We start from the raw sequence: 21938 nt of genomic DNA on the forward strand, positions 1-21938 counted from the left end.
TAGTATTATATCTACCCCACACTCATCTATGTCCCTAGACTTTGCGATTGCGAGAAGTCTGATGGAAGCCAACTTTGATCTAAACTTAGGGTCTATGTTGCCTAAGGTGTAATAAAACATTAGTAGTTTATTTACACTCGACACGTGACCCTAGGGGGTTACACATTTCTATCTCATCAGAATAGAGTATCAGTTGTAAAGCAGAGTTCTTCTTTGAAAACAGTGGGTGGGTTTTGAAAATAATTCCATCATTAATGTCATACAAAAAACTGGCGTTGGGGCAACTCTGAGGTCCAGCACTGAGCATGTCAAATAGTCTTGAATTGGATAATAGCTGTTTCAAACTTTCAATCAAAGGAATGTAGTAGAAAGACTTGTTTTTGATTGCAAGAACTCTCGATTCTCCCTTTTTAACTCTACAGGCATAATTGGAAATGATGATCTCCTCAGGTGTGACAGGGTTGAAATGCATCTGTGTTACACGGTCCTGTAGGTTTGAAGCTGCACATATGGGAAAGGGATCCTGAAAGTTGTCCAGTGTTGAAAGAACTTCTTGTTGTAAAGGTCCATTGCTGTCAGGTTGCCTTTCAAGGATGGTCTTTATTTTTCCCCTCAAGGACGTCAGAAGAGCTGTTTGATACTGTTGGACACCAAGGACAATGTTGTTGACACTCCTCTGATGGGGGAAAAAAAAAACACATCAGAGACATGAAAGCGTAAATAGAAAATATAACAGAAGCAAAATGCAACTCTATTTCTTTAGCTCAAATTAATGAGCCACTGAATGTTGTAATTTACCAGTGGAGCAGTAGAAGAAGAAATCAGCCAATAATTGGCATTGTTTTGCATGACATGCCACATGCATGACTCACGTGGCACAAACACATTGCACCGAGCAAGATGGAGGAGCATGAAAGGTTACAACAGAAAAAGTGAACAAATGATTACCTTATTTATTTTTTTTATGTAATTCTACTTCATTTGTCTTTTATGCCTAAAAGTGAACACATTTTACACTGTTAAGCCTATTTTAAACTGTTGAGTGTGCCCAGAGTTACATACATTGCAGTGAACTGCACAACTCTTGTGCTTAACTTCTTCGTAATGTACATTTGTTCTTAATAACTTATATAGGTGAAAGTAATAGCTGAATAAAACCAGCAATGAAAAACAATCAATTAATTGCAAAGATAGTGGACAGATTATGAAAAAAAAAAATCATTAGTTGCAGCCTTACATTGAACCAGACTTATTAACAAGTTAACAATGACACCCCTATAATATCAGATGAAGCAGTACCTGTGATAGGTGGCATTGCTCCCGCACACCAATAGCAAATGCAGCTGCACATCTGGCAAGATCAACAGTTTCTCTTTTACCCTACAGGACAAAAAGAAAAAACAATTGTGTAAGAAAAATGACTCACTCAGAATGTGTTTCAAATTCCACCAGATGCAAAACAAAACAAAGAAATATTCCAAACTGTTGTACATTTTTGCTATTAAAAGATTCATACTACAATGGATAGCTAATGAAGCTGCAAATGTTATGAACAATTTAAGAGTTATTTAATGAAACTTAACCAATCTTTATGGAATCTACTCTGAAGTTAACTGAAAGAAAAATTTGAAAGCTGCTTGGTTCATGGAGCATCTAACAACAACCAAGGCAGGTACACAACACTGGTAAATAAGTTTATTTATTATGTTTAAGTATGGTAACTAAGCCTACACTGTTGTGCAAGCCTGAATTTCAGCGGATTCATGCATTTGAAATTCAGCACTGGCCTTCATACCTATTAAAATATTCTAATCAAGTAGTTTATCTTAGAAAACACATAACTTTAAAACTATAATCTTCACTTGAACTGAGTACATTTTCTCTAGTTAGGCTTTACTACGGTTTTACTAAAGCTGAATAGTTGGGTTGCGGTCACGTGGTTCTGATGACGTGCGGAGGCAGCGCGATTTTTGAGTGGAGGGCGGAAGTAAACATGGAGGACACTGTGGAGAGTCAGGAGCAGCCTATTGTGGCAACTTTAGACCCCGTTTCTCGGGAGAGATATAAACAGATAGTTAAAAAATATATCGGACGTGATCCGTATTCTTTGAAAATGTCCGAATACACCACAGAAGTAAAGGATTTGCCTACTATCGAGGCTGTGGATATCACCAACTACTTGGTCCTCCAGACTTCTTACTACACTAGGCAGCAAATGAAAGCTTTCAAGAGTCTGGAGGCGTACAATTTTTTTGTCAGCGGGTGGGTCCACAACCTTGGAACAAAACGTCTCCGTGATGGATACAGTTTGGTGTTGCAAGGGTGAGTGTTGTTCTTATATTGCTTATCTTAAACACGCTAACAGTTAGCGGTAGCGGCTTTAACGTCAACAAACATGCCACATCCTTAGGACTTCGTTAGAGTGACAGTTGTTTGTTTCAAGGTAAACCATTCTCAGAGGTCTAATGAGACACCTCTGAAGACTTGGGTAATTGCAAAGGAGGATGGAGAAGTGATTGCAGCTCATTGCAATTGTATGGCAGGGTTAGTAGCCTAATTAAGTAGGATGTTTCCGAGAACTGATTCCGATCTGGGTTTTCGTTCGTAGCCGAGATTGACCGTCGGAGCCCAGTCCTCCGACTCTTCGTCATCCAAAGCACTTGGGCAGCCTATAGTCCCAATCAAGTCAATATTAGACTACTAACTTAAAAGCACTAAGTAAACGAGAATTTAACGACAACCTAATGCTAATAAGTTCGTTTGCAAACATAACATTACCTCTGACGAAGTGGTCGCTGCAGACACGGGCATTGGCAGACTCTGCTCCTCCCGACTGTAAACGTAAATTTAAAATCCATTTTTTCCTACGTTTTTCGGTTAGAATTTTCCATTTTTCTCCTCTTCGTTGGGCTATTTTTGGTACCCTAAAATACCGTTTATCAGTTTCTCGGGTCGACCTACTGGAGCATCCGTAAACACAACAGGACATAGGCATTTTGCGTACTGTCTGTCTGTGATTTTGCGCTTATCTTTTTCACTTCCGACCGCCAGTCAAATTTCGCGCTTTACGTCGACGTCATGTCTACGTCAAATGAAACCTAGCTATTGGGGTAACTGTGCTTGGTTAAGGTTAAACAACACACATACATTTAAAAATTTGCGCGCGTACACACAGAAACACATAAAGTACATTACCTGATTCTGACGAGGTGTTTGAAGCTCAGCTGCGTCTTGCTCCATCACGTTCTGACTTTCCTGTCGCTCCTCCTCCAACACCTCCGATGTTACTGGAGGGTCTAGTGGTGGTGGCTCTACTTCAGTGCCATTGCCATTGCTAACAGTTTGTCTGGGTTCGGCAGTATAGTCGGCAAAAATGGCTGTACCAAAATTTTCGCCTCCTAATACATTTGCATCGGATGAAGCTGTCAGCCATCCTGTAGGCGGGTTCCCAGTGGTGATGTATTGTGGATGTGTGCGTCTGAGATGGTGGTAAAACGAGTTGAAAACACGGTAATCCTCGGCGCATCCATCGACTCCACAAATGACACGGAAATCTGGACTGCGACTGTGTGCAGTATTAATGTGACTTAAGAGAGACTTCAATGTTAACGCCACAAAGACGAAGCAAATCACACACCTCCAACAGGCCATTGTATTAGACTAAAGTCAAGCAGAAAATATGTTGCAGTGTGGAGCTGTTGCCGCGCTAGTTTGGGAAATACCAAGTTCATGGGGGGAGGGGGGTATTACAAACTGGAGCTGTAAAAACAAAAAATGGTCACAAATAAGGTAAAATGAAATAACACCTATAAGAGTTTATTTTAAATCAATGAAGAAGAAATTTACCTATCATACTGACTGTGTATTATGAACGTACAAACCACTAAATTGTATATAGAAGCAAAAATTGAGATGTGCACCCCCTTCGTGTTCCATGTTAGTTGTTACCCAACTCCGTTTGAATTTGGAGTCACAGGAATCTTCTGCACCTGAGCATTGAAAGAAAAACTGTAAGAGAAAACTTCGTCAAGAAAGAGAGGTAAGCAATTTTAATTTTTCGAATGTAAGTAGTGTGTAGTCTAATCACTGTTTTAAAGTCAAGCGGACAGAATAATAAATTTAATTTGAGCGCGGGAAGGAGTAATGTAGCATGCTAACGGATGCTAGCGTTAGCTTAGCAGCCCTCGCATGTGGTTCAGAGAACATTATTTAGTGAAGTATCTACTGTAATGTTGTGAGAATTCCTAGCTATGCTATTTATAAGGGGCAGTATTAGCCGTTTGTATTAACTTAAGTTAATAGGCACACTGAGAATTTCTTTCAATTAGCAAGAGAGCTAATTAACCACATTCAGGGTTTTCCAATTGTCTTTGACTGATTTACTAGCTGCTTGAATTCCCTCACAAGGTGTTGGTTTAAATTAATATTTTGATATTAATTGGATTTATTAAAGTGGGCTCAAAACAGTGTTATTCAGGAATCAGGCTGGTTGGTAAAACAAGTAGCGCTGTGTATCGATTCAAAATTGAAACAGAAGATGGCAGCACTGTATGTACAAGGATGCCAGCTGCCGTTAAACCCCGAAGAAGAAGAAGAAGCTGTATCCCAGAATTCATAGCGCGGCCTAGCTCAGTTTCCAAAAATGGCGGCAGCTAGTTAGTTTTAAAATTTCTCTTATTACTCTTTCTAGGTTACAAAATAAACGTTTAACATATTTTCAGGCGAGAATGTAGCCGTGTAAACTTCAAATATCTGGACAGTTTATCAAGACACCACATATTTTCAAAAGCGCTCCGACGTTTTCGGAGATGTCTGTTACCCACTAGCTCGATAGCTAGCCGGGGTTTAACGCTCACTAGAGCCGTGAGAACACCGGACTCCGGGCGAACCATTTTCAAAACCACCGCCGTCTTTCACTACTCAGGTGAAACATGATATATATAAGTCACTTAAATAACTTAAAAATGTTATTGTTTGGCTTTTTTCAGTATTTTATTTGTTCCTGAGTAAATCGGTTTGGCTGAGATTAAAGTTATAGTTTTTACACAGCTGAATAAACGTCAAGCAGACAACTGATTATCAGAAGTGTGAGATGCTGGAGAATATACTCCGGTGTCCTTTTATATTTTAGATAGCAATGAGCAATCTGCAAATTTCTTTAAAATGTAATAAACTATCATCTTGCCTTTATTTTTAGTTAGCACATACCTTAAACACTTAAAGCTATAAGCTAATGATCGTTATGTAAGAGCAGATGCTGCTGGTGCAATAAGCTGTACATTTTACGTCCAATGGATGCATGATCTGGCAGCCCTAGTCAGCATAATCTTATTGATGAAATTCAATGACACAAATCTGGGTGAGTAAAAGTTCACCGGGCAATATTGTATAACCCTTTCAGACCTCAGCCGGGCTGTCTGGACATTTCTTTTCTATAATAGCTTTAAAAAGGGTAAAAATGTTGAACAATCAAAACGATTCTTTGACGTGAATCACTTTGATTCTCATGGGACTCAATTAAGATTCAACTTTTCAAATGTTTTTAACATAACACTAATTGTAAACATTTGTCTTGCAGGTGACTGAGCAATGGAGAAGCTGGATGATGTAACAGTATCTGTCCTTAAAGGTTATATTTGATAATATATTTGTGTATGTATGTATGTATGTGTGTGTGTGTGTGTATATATATATATATATATTAAAAAAACAGTTTTGTTTGTGCAGTTATGTGCTTGCACAGTTTAACTGGTGTTTGTCTTTTTGTTAGCTGCAAGCATTGACGAGCGCATGCTTTTAACATTGACCCGTGATGATCTGAGGGACCTTTTTTCTGGGCCTGAGCACTTTCTCAGAAGAAAACATGTGTGGTCAATAATTCATCCTGAGGTATTATGTAAAAATATTTAGTTCAACTAATCTCCAGAAAGTATGCTTTTATTTTAGCAGTACTTTTATTTTCTCACCCTAAACCAGGAAGACCATCCGCTACCACAGAAACCTGAAACAACTTCTTCACCCAGGGTAGTTGCAACCGGCCCTCCAACTGCTGATGCTAATGTAAGCCAGCTGAAAACCTTGCAGCTCCCCAGTCCTCCGGAATATGTTCTGTACACCGACAGTGAGTTGGAGCAATGCCGAAAGAGTTACCTGGAGTTGGCCCGCTCCGGCAGGGAGCAGGCATGCGTCATGTCAAAAGAACTGAAATGCAGATTGGTGAGAAATACAATCACAAGTATGGTGTCCCTTTTGAGAGCAAGCCAAGGCCAAATGGAGCGATACCCCTCTAAGACCGAAATCACTGCAATGGCTAAAAAAGTTGTGGAATATTATCCTATGCTGCAGGATAATGATGCAAGCGTAAAACACGTAAGTTCTTGTATTTGTGTCTCATATATAAATCATTTTGTTTTGTTCAGGGGGCATGATATATATGTATTTTCACCAGGAGAGCATTAATGCCAAGTTACAAAAAAGGCTGCAAAATATGAAAACCCCAGTAAAAAGGCAAGGACCAACACCGGAGAGGGGACGGCCCAAGAGAAGGCTCACTGACCTCTACCCAAGGGATGAAGAAGCTGATGATGAAGATGCTGATCGCAGTTCTTCCAGTGGTGCATCTACTCTGTTATCACCTGTCAGAAATTCTGACAATGCCTCCACTTCATGTGAGTACATACTAGTAATTTTGTAAAATGGTTATCAACACACAGCCAGTAGTAGCTAATGTTTTGTGGAAGTCTACTTCAGTAACAATGAAAAACCAAAATGCTCTTGTACTTCTCTCTATCTTAGCTGACAAGGATAGTCGGCAAATACAAGCAAGACATTACAAAACATTACAAGAAATGTGTAAGAAGGCAAAACCAAACCAAGAAGATGTGTCCCAGCTATTAGACCTCGAGTTTGAAGCCAGAAGATCCTTCATTGACTCAGACACCATGAAAGAGGAGAACAGAGCTTGCCTCATCTTGGATGCATATCCATGCTTTAAAGAATTGCATCATGTAAGTTTTTGGAAGAGTTAATAAATAATCACTTTAATTTCAAATATATTTGGTGTGGTAGTAAAGTTATTTTGATTTTATTTGTCTACTTATTTTTTTAAACCTATTGTAGGCGTTGGGTGAGCTTCGCAGAATTTTGGATCCCCACAACAACAAGTTCATCAGTCAAGTAAAACTGAGATGGGAAGAATTCTGCTCCAGGGTAGAGTTCTACGGTGTGTCAAAGAAGGCAATGAATCCACCAATGACCATGGACAAAAGTAAGTTTTACCATTTGAATACAAAGTTCTCATCCTTTAAAATTTATGTTTATGAAGGTTTGTTTCTGCTTTGTCCAGCTGAAGCCCACCTTGCACTGATGAAGGCTCTTCCAACCCTCTTTCCCACACCTGCCCATCCACCAAAAAAGATGGGGAATGCTTCTGAAGCATTTCTACATGTCCTAAAGGTAAGTTTTATAAAATTTGCTTATAAAGATCTACAGAAAATTTGGCAAACAAAATATTTCGGTCAAACATGACTCAAAAAAGCTTTTTCAGTTTCAGCCGAAAGACTTAAATCTATAATTTATTGTTTTCATCAATTTATAACGTATTTAATGTACACGAGTGTGGTCACATAAGGAGTCGCTTGACACTGATAAACCATAAGTCAAAACTACTATAAAATGTGTGTAACCAACAAAGAACAAGATAATGACATCTCCAACGTTATGACCAAATCCCAGCAAAAAAAACATACAATTAATATAAGATGTTGACTGTCATGTCTTTTGTGTCTTGCAGCCTACAGAAGATCCAGATGCTGTCCTCCAGAAACGAAGCTTGTCATGTCCAGTAGTGATGTTCGATGGCTGCAAGTGTGTCATTGCTGTTGGTAATTTACCAGTTACAACATTTGACAAAGAAAAAATTGGTGAGGCTATGATATATGTGATGGCATACTTTTATGCACTCCATCTGACTTACCCCAAATGCGTGGCAACCCTGCTGTCTGTCATTCAGACAGAAGTTCTCCAGGATGCCATTCATGAGCATGACACTACATCATCTTACAGAAAAGCCCTGGCAGAATGGCATGCATTTATTGGAAAATAGTGTGTAAATTTCAGATAAGATTAGGAGAGGGCACTTCTGTTTTGTTTTTGTTTGTTTTTTTCAATCTGGGTCTTATTTCTAAAATGGAAAATGTTCATTTACTCACCCAGACAAGTTTTGTGGTATTTGGTGTCATTTGGAAGAAATTTGAATCTTTGTGGTCTTCCTATGTCACTCGTCAATTTTAATGGGGCAATGGCGAAACCTCTAAGGCTGTTGAAATGTTGAAACCACTTAAACAAACTCATAATGTTGGACCTGTACTGTTCAATTGTATCTTTATTATCTGCAGGTTATTGTTAAAGTGGACTAAATAAGGGAAAAAAGTAATATATACTTGAAACAAGTCTAATCATCTAACACATGAGACTGGAAACTAGCTTGTAATGTTCAAAACAAGATGGACAAGATAATCTGGCTAAGATTAAGACAATAAATCTTGTCAAGCTACAAGGAATTTGCAGTGCAATAAACTGGTGCATGCGCTACGTCCACACGTACCCGGGTATTTTTGTAAAAGCAGATTTTTCTATGCGTTTGTGTCACGGCTCGGGGCAGCGGCCGTGTGAAGAGTGGAAAGGAGGACTCAAACGCAGCACTTCCTTAGATGTGACGGTGATTTATTGACAATACTGAACATAAAGTGGAGATGGCAAACAGAACTAAGGACGAACTAAACTGGGAGAAACTACACAAAGGAGTGGCAAACCTGAACATGAAGGGAGAACAGCAGGGAGAGCACGCAGGGGATTCACCGGGTATGAACACAGACGACGCGACGAGGAGCAGAGGTAAACACACACCATAAGTACACAGAGAGACACTGGGAAATCACACACAGGTGGGAGACACAGCTGGACCCGATTAACCTGACGAGACAGGGGAACACTAACACCAGGGACCAATAGAGGGAGCACAAACCCAGAACCCAGTGTCTAAAATCCCAAACACAAACCATCCCAAAACAGCCCATGAATAATAAAGAGAATAATAACAATAAGGGACACAAACACAAAGTCACCTTTCGTCCACACGTAAACGGCGTTTTTGGTCACTGAAAACGAAGATTTTTAAAAACTCCGTTTTTGTATTTACGTGTGGACTAGAAAAACGAAGAAAACGCAGCGTCAAAGGTGTGCGCATTTTTTGACGTCACACTGTGCGCCACGTTATTGTTTTGGTGAAATGAATTTCTACAATACTGTTAATTCTACTCTCTGCAGTGTTTAAATGCTTACATATACACACAGTTACTGTCCCTCCACAGTAGGGCTGGGACAACGCGTCGACGTAATCGATTACGTCGACGCAAAAAATACGTCGACGTAAAAAAATCTGCGTCGATGCGTTGTCACTTTCAAAAAAAGACATGGCGGCAGCGAGTAGCAGAATCATGAGTGAGGCAGTTGCAGTCAACTTAAATCACTCCACCCGAACACGCAGTTCTACAGTATGGGGATATTTTAACAGAAAAGGAAGTGATTCAGTCGTTTGCTGGCTTTGTGAGGTGGAAATGGCCTATCATAAAAGCACGACGGCTATGCACCAGCACCTCAAACGACGGCATCCAGGAGCAGCTTCTGCAAAGGACAAACCACCGTAAGTTTTCAACTTTTTTACTAACGCTAGTTTTTACCTGTTACTTCATCCAGACCCCCCCCCCCCCTCCCCACGTAGACGTACACTCACTCATAGACACAGATAAACACCCAACCTCCGTAAATGCAAAACTCATTTAAGCTGCTGAGCAGTAACATATAGCAGCTGCTGTTGTTATTGTTTTTTTGGTTTGTGGCCCATGCTGGCAAAATGAGTCAGAATGCGCGCAGGCTGATTATCAGAATCGGCGAAAGACAAAAATGTGAGACAGCGAATTGGCCGCAGGAGAAATGTTAACAAGGGTAATGCACCACCTGCTAAACGTAGCCGTCGTGGACACTGTTACAACATTGTTAAAGTGCTTGCAAAAGCAAAATGACAATGAACTCTTGATTTGTCAAATTTAATGTGTTTCATCCTATTTGAACGCTGTTTTCATACATAATGCTTCTCCAGCTTGATCTTATAGGTCAAAGTTATGCCATCTAATGACTAGAAAGCAGTGCACCAGTAAAAGTGCCATCAGCTATGGCTGTTTAAACGTTATCTTTTCCAGACATCATGATTACTGCATATCATATGTTCAACATTGGGGATTATTATTAACCTCTTACTGTTATGCTATGAAAGCACATGGCATAACAGTGTGTGTGTGTGTGTGTATCTATCTATCTCAACCAGATCCTTATCAAATTATTTTGATATTATGCTTTCCATATAATTATTTTGTAATTATTCGAATTCATCTGTGTGCTGTGTGTGATTTATGATTTCAGGAATAAACAGAAAAGTCTGGAGGACTACTGTCAGAGAAGAAGTACACCATGCACCCCCCAGGAGGTGGCTGTACTTACTGAGAGCGTCTTAGCTATGATTTTAAAAGACAAGAGACCACTTGCTGTGGGTGAGGGATTCAAAGAAATGCTGACCACTTTCCAACCAGATTACACTCTGCCGTCTAGGCATCATTTTACAAGCATGATGGAGAGAAAGTATGAAACTTCAGTGGAGAAACTAAGGAATTAATGATGGGATTTCCGGCTCTTTTTAGAGATCCGGCTCTTTCGGTTCGGCTCAGTAAGAAGAGCCGGCTCTTTCGGCTCCGAACCGGCTCTTCAGGTTGTTTTGTTGCTTTAATTAATTTATTATTAACAATAATATAAAATTATGCACAAAAGGAATTACTAACATAAAAAAGTGGTTTTATATATATATGTTGATATATAAATATATGCGGTGGCCCCTAGAGACAAAACACGTACAAACTCCAAAACACATTTCTAGCATGAACTGAACTTCCAAAGCAGAGCTACTAGATCACTTAAATTACACAATTGAAAGCATGTGTGTATTGTTTGTGTATTTATAGACAGGCACTCATATATATTCAAATAATTTAAAAAAAAAGTTCATTTACCTGTTAATACCACACACCAAATCCGGTCGTTGGTACTTGCTGGCTTGTGTAGCCACAAGATAACAAAGGCTCAACACTGCGCCCAGCATCCTGGAGCACTTCTGTTGTCTTTTGTACGTGTTTTGAGTTTTTATGTGCTTCTGAGTTTTTATATGCTTCTAAGTTTTTACGTGCTTCGGAGTTTGTACGTGTTTTGGAGTTTTTACGTGTTTTGGAGTTTGTACATGCTTCAGAGTTCATACGTGATTTGAAGTTTGTATGTGCTTTGTCTCTAGGGGCCACCGTAAAAATATACTTTTATTTATTCACTCCACATAAAATGTAATAAATAAATCATATAATACAAAAATCAACTATTCACATTTCAACTTTTAACTATTTAAATTTTCAGCTTTTTCCTTTTACAAATTTAAAGTGAAACAACACAAAACACTGCAAACCACAACACAATTAAATATAAATTAAAATATGAAAACATAAAGAAGATGCATATTCTCTGTCATATGGACCTGCATGAATAAACTTTCTGAATCTTTTATCATCTGCAACCGAAAATAGTTGTGGATGATTACTATACCTTTCTAATGTTGTTGTCCCTGCCTCTCTTTCTCTCTCTCTGGCTCTGTTCCTGTGCTACTGAGTGTAATTACCGCCCCTCCCCCCTCTGCCCAGCGTAAAGCACAAGGCTCGCGTGCAGAGTGAAGCGGAAAAAAAGTGGGAGAGAGAGGCTGAGAGAAAGAAAAAAAAAAACCCCAAAAAAAACCCACGTGACGGCTCGCGATAAGGAGCCGGCTCGCGTCGTTCACGTCAAAGAACCGGCTCTAAGAGCCATTTCGTTCGCGAACGACCCATCACTATAAGGAATGAACTAAAAAAAGCCACATCCAAAATCTCCCTTACCACTGATGCTTGGACAAGTCTGGTCACAGAGTCCTACTTAGGGGTAACTTGTCATTTCATTATTTGTTCAAAGACGCCATTGCTGCTGTTTGTATATTATCAATTTTTTGCTATGATTTCCTTTGTTATATTTGTTTTGCAAAACATTTAATTTTTTGTTAAAAACAGAAGATTGTAGTACAATGTTATTGTGGATTTTGTTTTGTGAATGAAGAGCACTTTTTGGCAGAAAGCAAAGTGAATGTTACATTTTGTTTGTTTAAAGACACCATTGTTGCTATTTATTTGAAATGTTTTGTTAACTTTTCCTTAATTTTATATATGTTTGCACATTTCATTTCTTGTTAAATGCTATCTCTATTGTATTGATTGTACGACCTCTACAACTTTATTTTGCAATTTTTTTTTATTAAAAGGTCTTCAAATGAATAAATTTGTTTTTCATTTATATACATAAATTAATAAATGTGAAATTGCTATACAAGTCAAATAATGGGGGAAAAAATCGTTAATCGAATCGAAATCGAATCGGATTGAAAAATGAATCGTTAGATTAATCGATGCATCGAAAAATTAATCGCTAGATTCATCGATTAGGAAAATAATCGTTTTGCCCAGCCCTACTCCACACATAGACTTGGTTCTGCTTCTATGCCCCAGCTTTGTTTACTTTTTCCCACCGAGGCTTCTAGACTTCTGATTGGCCAACATTTCTGCACGGTTAAGAATCTAGCGCCACCTGCTGCTTTGGCATGTTCATAGCAGCGTTTTCCTTCATTTCTCCCTTTATGTGTGGACGGGATTATTTTTTAAAACGAAAACGGAAAATCTCCGTTTTCAAAAATACCCGTGTACGTGTGGACGTAGCCTCAGTCTCTGACTGGAAGCGCTAATTCGTCATTCGGCTTTTGTCAGACTAAAGTAACTGTTTGAAAAGCTAAGCTATACAACAAGGAGAGATTGAGAATTTCCTTTTAGTTCTCAGTTTATTTGATATTGACAAAAGTCAGTCAGTTTTGTCTGTTCTTCTGTAAAACTAAGATTTATTTTTAGAATTAATATTTTGTGTCTAAGTGGAATCGACAGTTTAGTCTGTTTCGTTTGTTCTATTTTGAAACTTAAACGCTTTAGCGGCTGCCTTTTGTGTAGTTTGCAATATTTGCCTTTATTTATCTGAAAAAGTCTCATGTTCCTTAAGTACATCTCCCCTGTTGAACTTATTATGGGAAATAAATATTTAAATAAAAACAAGCCGCTGATTATTTCACATTTTACTTGTGAGCAACGGCACATTTAAATCTTACAAATATAGTTATTTGGCTTATATCGTGATAGATATCGTTATCGCCTGAAATGAAAAAAACATATTGTGATATGAAAAAATCTTATATCGCCCAGCTCTATGGCAAAGTATTGAGAATTCTAACCTCTTACATTCTGTTTCTGTGGAGAAAGACACTCCAGTGATTTACTTTATATTTCATCATTTAGTGGCCCAAATATTTTGAACATAGTGATAGAGAAAACCCGTGCTATTTTGCCATTTTTAGTAAGAAGAAAAAGCCACTCCATCTATCCATCTATCCATCCATCCGTCCATCTTCTTCCACTTATCCGGGGCTGGGTCGCGAGGGCAGGACCCCAAGCAGAGAAGCCCCAACGATCAGGTGCCATTCCCCGACCTGGAGGCACAGAGGAAAAAACCCTCTCCTCCACTGGCAGAAACCCTAACATACAGCCAGCAAGCCAAGGGGATACCATGTTCCCTCAATGGTCTTGTCATAGGGGTCTTATATGCCACTTGAATTTTAAAATTGTATTTTGCTCTTTAGGATGTGATTTACTTGCAAAAAGGGAAGTCAGAGGATTGTGGATTGGGTGAGAAGAGTTTGGAGACCCACCATAAAGAAGAGGTTAGTGGGACTAAACTACTTTAAATGTGGTAAAGATTAATTGGAGTTGCACATGAGCTAACACATAATTACACAATGAAAGGTAAAATCATCAAGAAAACAATCCATTTTCTCTGTATAAGTATTTAGTAATCAGGTTCAGTATTGACTGATGAAGGAAAGCTGATGTAATCAGTCAGTTGGCAAAGTACTAACCTCTTAAGTTCTGTTTGTGTGGAGAAAGACAGTCGAGTGATTTACTTTATATTTCATAATTTAGTGGTCCAAATATTTTGAACAAAGTGATAGAGAAAACATGCTATTTTGCTATTTTTAGTGAGAAGAAAAATCCAGTTCTTGTCTATATGCCCCTTGAATTTTAAAATGGTCTTTTAATCTTTAGGAGGTGAGTTCCTTCCAAAAAGCAAAGTCAGAGGATAGTGGATCAGTTGAGAGGGGATCGTTGCACACAGAGGTAAGTTGGAGTAAACTGGTTTTAATTGTGCATATATGAGTTAGACAAGTCGATGGCTTGTATAACTTTAACTTGCAAGATGTACTAAGTGTACTGGGGTTAATGTTTAATTTAATTCCATGATGTATCTTTTTAAGCAGGAACCCACAGTGACTTCTCTCTGAGGCCCAAAAAAGATGGTGAGAGTGCTGTCAGTCTGGTCATTGTGTTGTAGTTGTTCTGAATCCAAGTTTTCTGGGTGCATCATGGGCTATTGCAGATGTTTTCTTTAGCCTTGTAGGACCTTGCTTCCACATATCGTTAGCTTCATAGCATAAGTGCCTAAGTCATTTTTTGGTCAAATTGCATGTGATATTTAAAAATATGCATGTGATATTTAGAAAATTAGTTTTTTCTTGTTTTCCGAAAACACAAAAAAATGACTTAGGCACTTATGCTATGAAGCTAACGATATGTGGACGTCACATTTTAGGTTGTCTAGACAAAAATACAAAATTTTGCTCTACGAGGGTCTCAATTCCACTTACGAGAACATTATACTGCCTCTGTTCTATCAAAATGTAAAACAAATGTCCTCATAAGTGGGTCTCATTTTTCTCAGAAACAAAAATCTGGTAAATTCTTTGTTTTTACACTCATCAGGTCCCAATCAGCTCAAATAGCAAAGAGAAATTAAAAATGCATGCCATGAAAGAGATCGCGTCTTAGCACATTAAGCTAGGATTTGGCTTACCAGGATAAAGAAATCTGATGCAAGTAATCAACTGTCAGATTATTAAGTAGTGGAGACTATGAATTGTTGTTGGTGTGCATGTGGCTTAACTCACACCAAATTAAAACATAAAAGTTAAAATCTTTGGGAACATTCATGGCTTTAGTTAGATTTCACTGAGTAACCATACACAGATCCTCCCTTCTTTACAAGACATATTGAGAAGACACTGATTTACATGTGAGCATCTTTGTTATATGAAATGGTCACATGCCCTAAATGTCTTTACTTTTTTGCTTTTGTGTTATAGCCAGAAGACATGGGTGTCACAGTTCCAATGGATGATCAGGACATCCAGTTGCCACGTCTGGACAGATGTTCAAAGTGTTTATGCTTTTATCATTTCAATTTTGTGTTCGAAAAAAAAAAAAAAAAGCTTAAAGGCTGAGTCACAAAAAAAGTTCAAGACACCCTTGAAGGAAAAACAAAGTTCTTTATGTTTTTGCTAAATTTAAATCTGCTTTAAAAAAAATGAAGGATTTGTTAGTATCTGTGTTCTAAATGTCAAACAAAATAAAGATATTTCAGTTCTGTGGACTTGTATTTATCAGGACTAAATAGCAACACATAGAAAAAAATGATTTTGACAATACTTTAATTTTAGTATTTTTATTCATAATTATTTGGATCTGGAGCAGGTAACTAGTACTTTTAGAAATATGGCCTTCTATGTAAGCATTGGGTCAAAAATAAATCTACATATCAAGATGCTGGGTCATTCAAAATACAATAGTGGAATATTGGGTGCTTTCATTTGACTCAACATCTTTTATTACTTCAAATCTTTCTGAGCTATTGGTTGTACTAAGTTGCTTGATTCAACCAACATTCAACTACATTACCCCTTATTAGGGATGTCCAGATCCGATCACGTGATCGGAAATCAGGCCCGATCATGTGGTTTCAGATTCAATCGGGGCTGCATCAGTGGCGGAGCGGGGTTTTTTTTTTTTACTGGACTTAAGCCCGGGTTGTTTTTTCAGAAGTCTTTTGGAGTGTAATTTTTCATAGTTAGATGCCTGACTTACAACTGTATAAAACAAAAACTACACACAATATTCGAAGCACATAGTGCACACTGTGAGAATTTACGACTGTGCGTAAATCCCCCCTAATATTGGTATGATCCGAGCTCAGACACTAAGCGACTGAACGAGGGGGCGGGGGGAGCTGCTGCCTGCCAGTGCGCTTTCGGAGAAGTGGAGACCGGCAGACAGAGGGGAACTGAAGTTTGACCAGGTACCAAAGAAAATCATTCATACTGTACAAATAATGTAAATATGACGGTGAAAGATTGATATCAAACTGATCACTTGACCCATATTACATTACTTGTTCTTCAAGTGAATCAACAAATGGCGAAGTGAAAAGCCGAACAACAACAATGCTGTTTCTTTAGAGAGTCTTAGCTTACATGTGTGTTTATTTCATATTTTCAGTTGTTACAGTCTTTACAATTAAGAAATACAGATAGTTTCTGTCTTTACTCTTAAAGTTAACAAATATTTTTTATATTTATCAATCTAAAAAAATATAAACATTTAGTCTGATTTGATGTTACAATTAAAAAAGTGTTTTTATCTGAAGAGTATGTAAATATCTGTTTTCAACTGTATATTTGATGATGTTGGTGTTTGGCTTGATTGTCAGCACAAAGAGGGAGAGAGAGGAACAGAGAGGGAACAAGAGCAGGTGAGACACACATGTTAGTCAAATGGTTGTTTACCAAAAGTACCACTGTATCATAGGTACTCATGTATCTCGTACCTAGTGTTTTTTTTAGGTTTGTTATTTTTCAAATTCTATATTTATTAAGTTATGCAGGCTTGTTTGCACAACAAGGCTAAATAATTATATAAACCTTTCTCAATCTAAATAGTGGACTTTGGTAGAATTAAAAAATAAGTGTAGTGCAGGTCTATGGTGATTTTTAGTGCTACTGTCATCTAGTTCTGATTCTGGTTCTGTCTTGGTTAAGTCTTAAGTAGTCCTGATTTTGAACTGTTGTAGTCCTGTTTTAATTATAAACAGATTAAGAACAGAGGCGGTGGTTTACGACACCAACTGTCTGCCATCTATAATTCAGTTTTGAGTTCCCTCCCCAGACGCCTTAACGCCCACTCACATCCTGGGCCATCTGACCTCAGGAAATCACATAAGGTGGGGCCAGGTTTCACTTGAGCTCACCCAAACCTTGGCTGATTGGGACCACACCCGCTTTCACACCTTGGCTCAGGTGATTAGAGGATCATCAGGGGTCCTTTTGTCCCTCTTTGGGGGGTCACTCCCACTGGGTTTTAATCTGGGACTCTCCACCATTTGACCTTAGAACTGAAGAAGCTTCTCGGATGAGAGGTGAAACGTCTTCAAGCAACTTAAAAAAGTCCAGACGCTTTTCTTTGCAAGCTCCTTTGACTACGATGACCTGGATGACTGAGAACCTTCACAAACATACTGTTGTCTTTCTGGTTTACTTGTCTGTTACAAACAATGTTTAAAATTTAAAGAATGAGTGACAAAAGAGGATTAGCACAGCCGTGGTCAACAGTTTTGGGAGTAGCACAAAATTATTTCATTGTTTCATTCAGTGTGCCATTTCAGTTTTTATTTTATTAATTTTTATATGCTTACGTGATCTAGTGAAGAACATTCACAATTGCAGAGAAATAAAAATGTAGGTTTAATTTTGGACACTACTGTAACTGACAAATCCTTGAGGACAAACAAAGTTCATTCTGTTTTTCATGAAGAAATCAAAGTACTTAGTGATAGCTGTGTATTAAATGTTCAAATAAAACAAAGAAATTTGAGATATGTGGACAGTTTTATCTTGTTTTATTAAAGAGTAAATACAAAAATGATGTTAAACATTGATTTGGCAAGTTCTTTTTGGAAATCATTCCAGTGATTGTAAGAAGCATATGACTAGTTCTTTAGGAAATACTTAAAGAACTAGACATGTTGGGTGTTATGGTCCCAAAACACCAAAATCATGTTAGATATGACCCAACAATGGGTCTTGTACTGAGAAATTTGTTCAATGATGAGATGTTGGGTTAAACCCGATATCTCAATATGAGACCCAGGAGCTCTTTACAAACCTCTTACCTCATGGTGTATATCGTCTGTATTGAGATGGTGGGTCATAGGGCTTGACAAAGGACTATTGGCCACTGACTAAACCTATGAGATGTGAAAATGGTATGAATTCGCAGTGATGCTGCTAGTTTCAGACACACCGCAAAGGGACTGATTATCCTGTCAAACTCAGTATGTATTGTGGTGACCATTTGCGGGTCTCCATTCGCAGAGCAATGTCCTTTGCCCACCAACCAACCATTTTGTCCTGTAGTGTATGTTGGAACCGTTGAATGGTGTTGATCAGCCTATCTGAGTTTATGGTTAACTGACCTGAATAGAGCCTGCCCAGTGCGATCCCACACCAGCCAACTGCGCTGTACATGATGTTGAATAGAGGGCACCGCCAGTACTGCCTCCTGCTCCGGGAACCTTGGTGGCTGATAACCTAGAGAGACTTCAAACGGAGAGCCACCAGAAGCAGATGATGTGGGTGTTTTATATGCACACTCTGCCCAGGGGAGGTAAGTGGACCAAGTAACTGGATTATGGGTGGTCATACAGCGGAGTGTGGTTTTGAGTTCTTGGTTAAGTCTTTCTCTCTGACCACCAGATTGGGGATGGTACCCAGAACCAGGCAGGGTTTGGCTCCAATGTCAGTGCAGAAAGCCTTCCAGGCCTGGGACCTGAACTGCGGACCGTGGTCGAAGGCCATGTAACTGAAAAACCTTTATCACCAGAATATTAGCAGTTTCTGTGGTAGTGGGTAGTTTATCTAATGCTACAAAGTTAGCAGCATTGGAAAATCTGTCAATGATAGTGAGAATAGTGGTTTTGCTTAATGATACAGACAGCCCTATGACAAAATCCAATGCAATGTGTGACTATGGACAGTGTGGCACGGGGACAGGCTGTACTAGTCCATGATGGCCACTACAAAGGTTTTTTTTATTTTTAAAAACCTTTTGAATGAATTAAACCATTCGTTTTAATTCATTTTACATTTTTAACTATTTAAATATAATAAATTATATTATTTTAATTATACAGTTTTTAATTCGTGTGCTTTCCCTTGGCGGCTCCACTGCTCTGTCCGTTTGGAGGAAGGTTTCCCTCCTTTAAAAAAAACACTGTGGAAATAAAATCACCTTCGCTCCGTTACACATATTACAGGATATATTACAGCAGTGAGCTTGAACTCTGGGTCAAAGATTCTGTATTCTGTAAAAACTAAATTTTCACTGCTTTTATGACCTTTTTAGTGGGGAGAACATAGCTAGGATTTATTGATTTAACAAATCTTTTGAATCCTTTGTCCTCCACAGTGCTAAATGGCTGGGAATCCTCAATCACCATGCTAACCAGGTCTTCGTCTATTTGAGATTGCTCTCCTCAGGAAAGACAATAAAGACAAAGCACAAATATAAATATCACACACGTAACTTAAAACAGTTGTATAATATGGTTATATCATTTAGTAACATTACAGCATGCTATGTTATCATGGCATTTGATGGCTCACCTGGTCTTGCTCCACAATCGGTGTTCCCCCTATTCTCCTGCAAAGCTCTGTAGTGCCTAAGCATGGATGAGGTGTTGTTGTTATATCCCAGCTCCCTGGCACATAGCAAAACTCCTGCCACAAACTGGCATCTCCATCATATTTGTGAATAATCAGCTTAGGAAGCTTTACCGATGCTCTCTGTGCCAATGAATGAGCAGAGCTAGTGTCACTCACCCTTTGATGCGCGGCTCGTTCGCGGCAATCCTCATTTCGCTTAATTATGCGCCGTGCACGGCTCTTGGACAGGATAATGCGCTCCTATATTCCTCTGCGCTTTCGATCTCCATTTCCAGGTCATCCAGAGCTGTTTTACGTTCTGTTTCACTATCTAAGGCATACAAACTGAGCTCCTTTGCCGACAGCATTTCCAGTAATGTGCTCAGATGGTCAGTGTCCGGATCTGGTTTAGCCATTTCGGAGTCAATTTGATGTACAAGTCGTGTGGTAGCACCTCTTAACGTCCCACGTTTCCGTGTTGTTCTTTCCATTTTTCTCTGATGCTCGTCATCCGCCACTCCCGCAGCTTCGGCGGCGGCGGCTCCACGTAAGTCCTGTTCGCTCATTTCTCCCGGGTTTTGGCACCAAAAAATGATGTGGCGAATCCACTTAGCCAAAAAAATGGATCGGACATCATGTTGTAGAAACGATAGTCTTTATATAAGGCTTCAAAAAGGGGAATGTACAAATAAACTTCTCGACATCAGAGCAACATATAATGGCTTCTCGAAACTTTCTTTGCTAGCTAAAACCCAGAGTAACTTTTGTCTACCACAAAGGATCCTGGGAAACACATTTTTCTAATAAAAATACCTGTTAAATGCTCCCCTTTAGCAGAAAATTAAATCTATAATTAACAGCTCTCACTAAACATGTGACTAACACTTACACAAAATAACCAAAATGCTGTTATCAAACAATAAACTGCAATAAAGTTACAACACCTCCCCCCACCGGATGCAATTCGTCACGCATATGGATCATTACTCACACATCTGGATTCGAGTAGTCACTTCCGGAGTACTTCCGGTAAGGTCAAAAGGTCAAGGCTAGGGTCATCAATCAAATTTTGACACAAGCTGTACTGTTACTTTTTTCTCACTACCGACTGATGAAAGAAACCTAATGTAATCAATCAGTTTACAAAATATTGAGAATTGTAAGTTCAGTTTGTGTGGAAAAAGACAGATCAGTGATTCACTCAATATTTTATAATCTGGTGGCCTAAATACTTCGAACATAGAGGTAGAGAACATAAGTTGTGTGTGAAAAAGGGGTGGTTTTGGGGACCCATAATGCATGGCAAAGCTAGACTTAGTGTGTTAAAAAAATATTATTTTTATTTTTATTCATATGATGTGTGAGTGAGTGTGTAAGAGAGAGTGTGTGTTTGCTAGTGATGTGCGATACCACTCTGTTCAGACAGTAAATGGACTGATTCTTATATAGCACTTTTCTACTCTTCCAGATTATTCAAATTGCTCTGTATAACACACTTTCTCTAAACAGAGTGCTTCCTGACTACATTCATACACATTCACAGTCTTGACATGAAGTCTGGAGGAGCCAAGGATCAAACCACTAACCTTCCGATCTGTAGGTGACGTGCTCTACCCCCGGTGGTAAACATGAGTAAACCGTCACTAGGTTTTGGATAAAGTGTACACTCACAAACCTGTCAAACCTGCATTTGAAACGTTGGCTACCATAGCAGTACAGTATTGCAACATGGCATTTGGGTCTTCTAACTAAAATAGGAAAATAGGAACATATATAGTGCCATCACTGCCAGACCTGGCCCACATCTGGTTGACATACACTCTGCCATGACACCAGTTAGTCAGAAGTGCCAGCTTGATGCCAGATCCAGGCCAGACCTGTTTTCTATGAGCCTGGGCCACATAAACCAAACCAAAAGCGGGCCAGATGTGGCATGCCATCACACAGACAGTGCCATCTACGCAGGCCTGGCCCATATCTGGATGACTTACGACTGATCATACCAGAAGTCAGCCAGCCAGTGCCAGCTTGACACAGATCCGGGCCAGACCTGTCTGCTATATGGGATATTGCGACCTCTTCTCCTTTTGCTAGTTTGAATCCAGCTTCATCCATGAAGATGTATTCATGAGGCCTAACC

At 39.0% G+C, this 21938-nt stretch overlaps 2 protein-coding genes across 4 annotated transcripts; one reads left to right on the forward strand and one right to left on the reverse strand.

Annotated features, from left to right (window-relative positions):
* Positions 1–127: 127 nt before the first annotated feature.
* Positions 128–3682, reverse strand: LOC120737295. Its single transcript, XM_040037910.1, has 3 exons — positions 3196–3682; positions 1300–1380; positions 128–676 (listed from the first exon to the last, which is right to left on the reverse strand). Exons 1-3 carry the CDS (start codon positions 3649–3651, stop codon positions 128–130), a joined length of 1086 nt encoding a protein of 361 aa, XP_039893844.1. The 5' UTR covers positions 3652–3682.
* Positions 3683–3934: 252 nt separating this feature from the next.
* On the forward strand, positions 3935–8413 carry LOC120737274. Of its 3 annotated transcripts, XM_040037884.1 has the most exons (9): positions 3935–4039; positions 5579–5629; positions 5771–5889; positions 5977–6369; positions 6449–6668; positions 6796–7007; positions 7120–7267; positions 7346–7455; positions 7793–8413. In XM_040037884.1, exons 2-9 carry the CDS (start codon positions 5590–5592, stop codon positions 8102–8104), a joined length of 1554 nt encoding a protein of 517 aa, XP_039893818.1. In that variant the 5' UTR covers positions 3935–4039; positions 5579–5589; the 3' UTR covers positions 8105–8413. The 3 variants fall into 3 exon arrangements, with proteins under 3 accessions (XP_039893818.1, XP_039893816.1, XP_039893817.1); XM_040037882.1 differs by having other exon boundaries at positions 7120–7455; XM_040037883.1 differs by lacking the exon at positions 3935–4039 and adding an exon at positions 4808–4924 and having other exon boundaries at positions 7120–7455.
* Positions 8414–21938: the final 13525 nt, after the last annotated feature.

This window comes from Simochromis diagramma, unplaced genomic scaffold, assembly GCF_900408965.1.
Source record: "Simochromis diagramma unplaced genomic scaffold, fSimDia1.1 OVJJ01000044.1, whole genome shotgun sequence".
Taxonomy (NCBI): Eukaryota; Metazoa; Chordata; class Actinopteri; order Cichliformes; family Cichlidae; genus Simochromis; species Simochromis diagramma.

Bases quoted from the DNA above. Each gene is read 5' to 3' on its own strand.
- LOC120737295 (XM_040037910.1), bottom strand. From the start codon at position 3,651: ATGGCCTGTTGGAGGTGTGTGATTTGCTTCGTCTTTGTGGCGTTAACA. The intron at 1,381-3,195 runs GTAATGTACTTT...TTTGTCCTGTAG, and splicing joins AAACACCTCGTCAGAATCAG to GGTAAAAGAGAAACTGTTGA. The intron at 677-1,299 runs GTACTGCTTCAT...TTCCCCCATCAG, and splicing joins AGCAATGCCACCTATCACAG to AGGAGTGTCAACAACATTGT.
- LOC120737274 (XM_040037882.1), top strand. From the start codon at position 5,590: ATGGAGAAGCTGGATGATGTAACAGTATCTGTCCTTAAAG. The intron at 5,630-5,770 runs GTTATATTTGAT...TCTTTTTGTTAG, and splicing joins AACAGTATCTGTCCTTAAAG to CTGCAAGCATTGACGAGCGC. The intron at 7,008-7,119 runs GTAAGTTTTTGG...AACCTATTGTAG, and splicing joins GCTTTAAAGAATTGCATCAT to GCGTTGGGTGAGCTTCGCAG.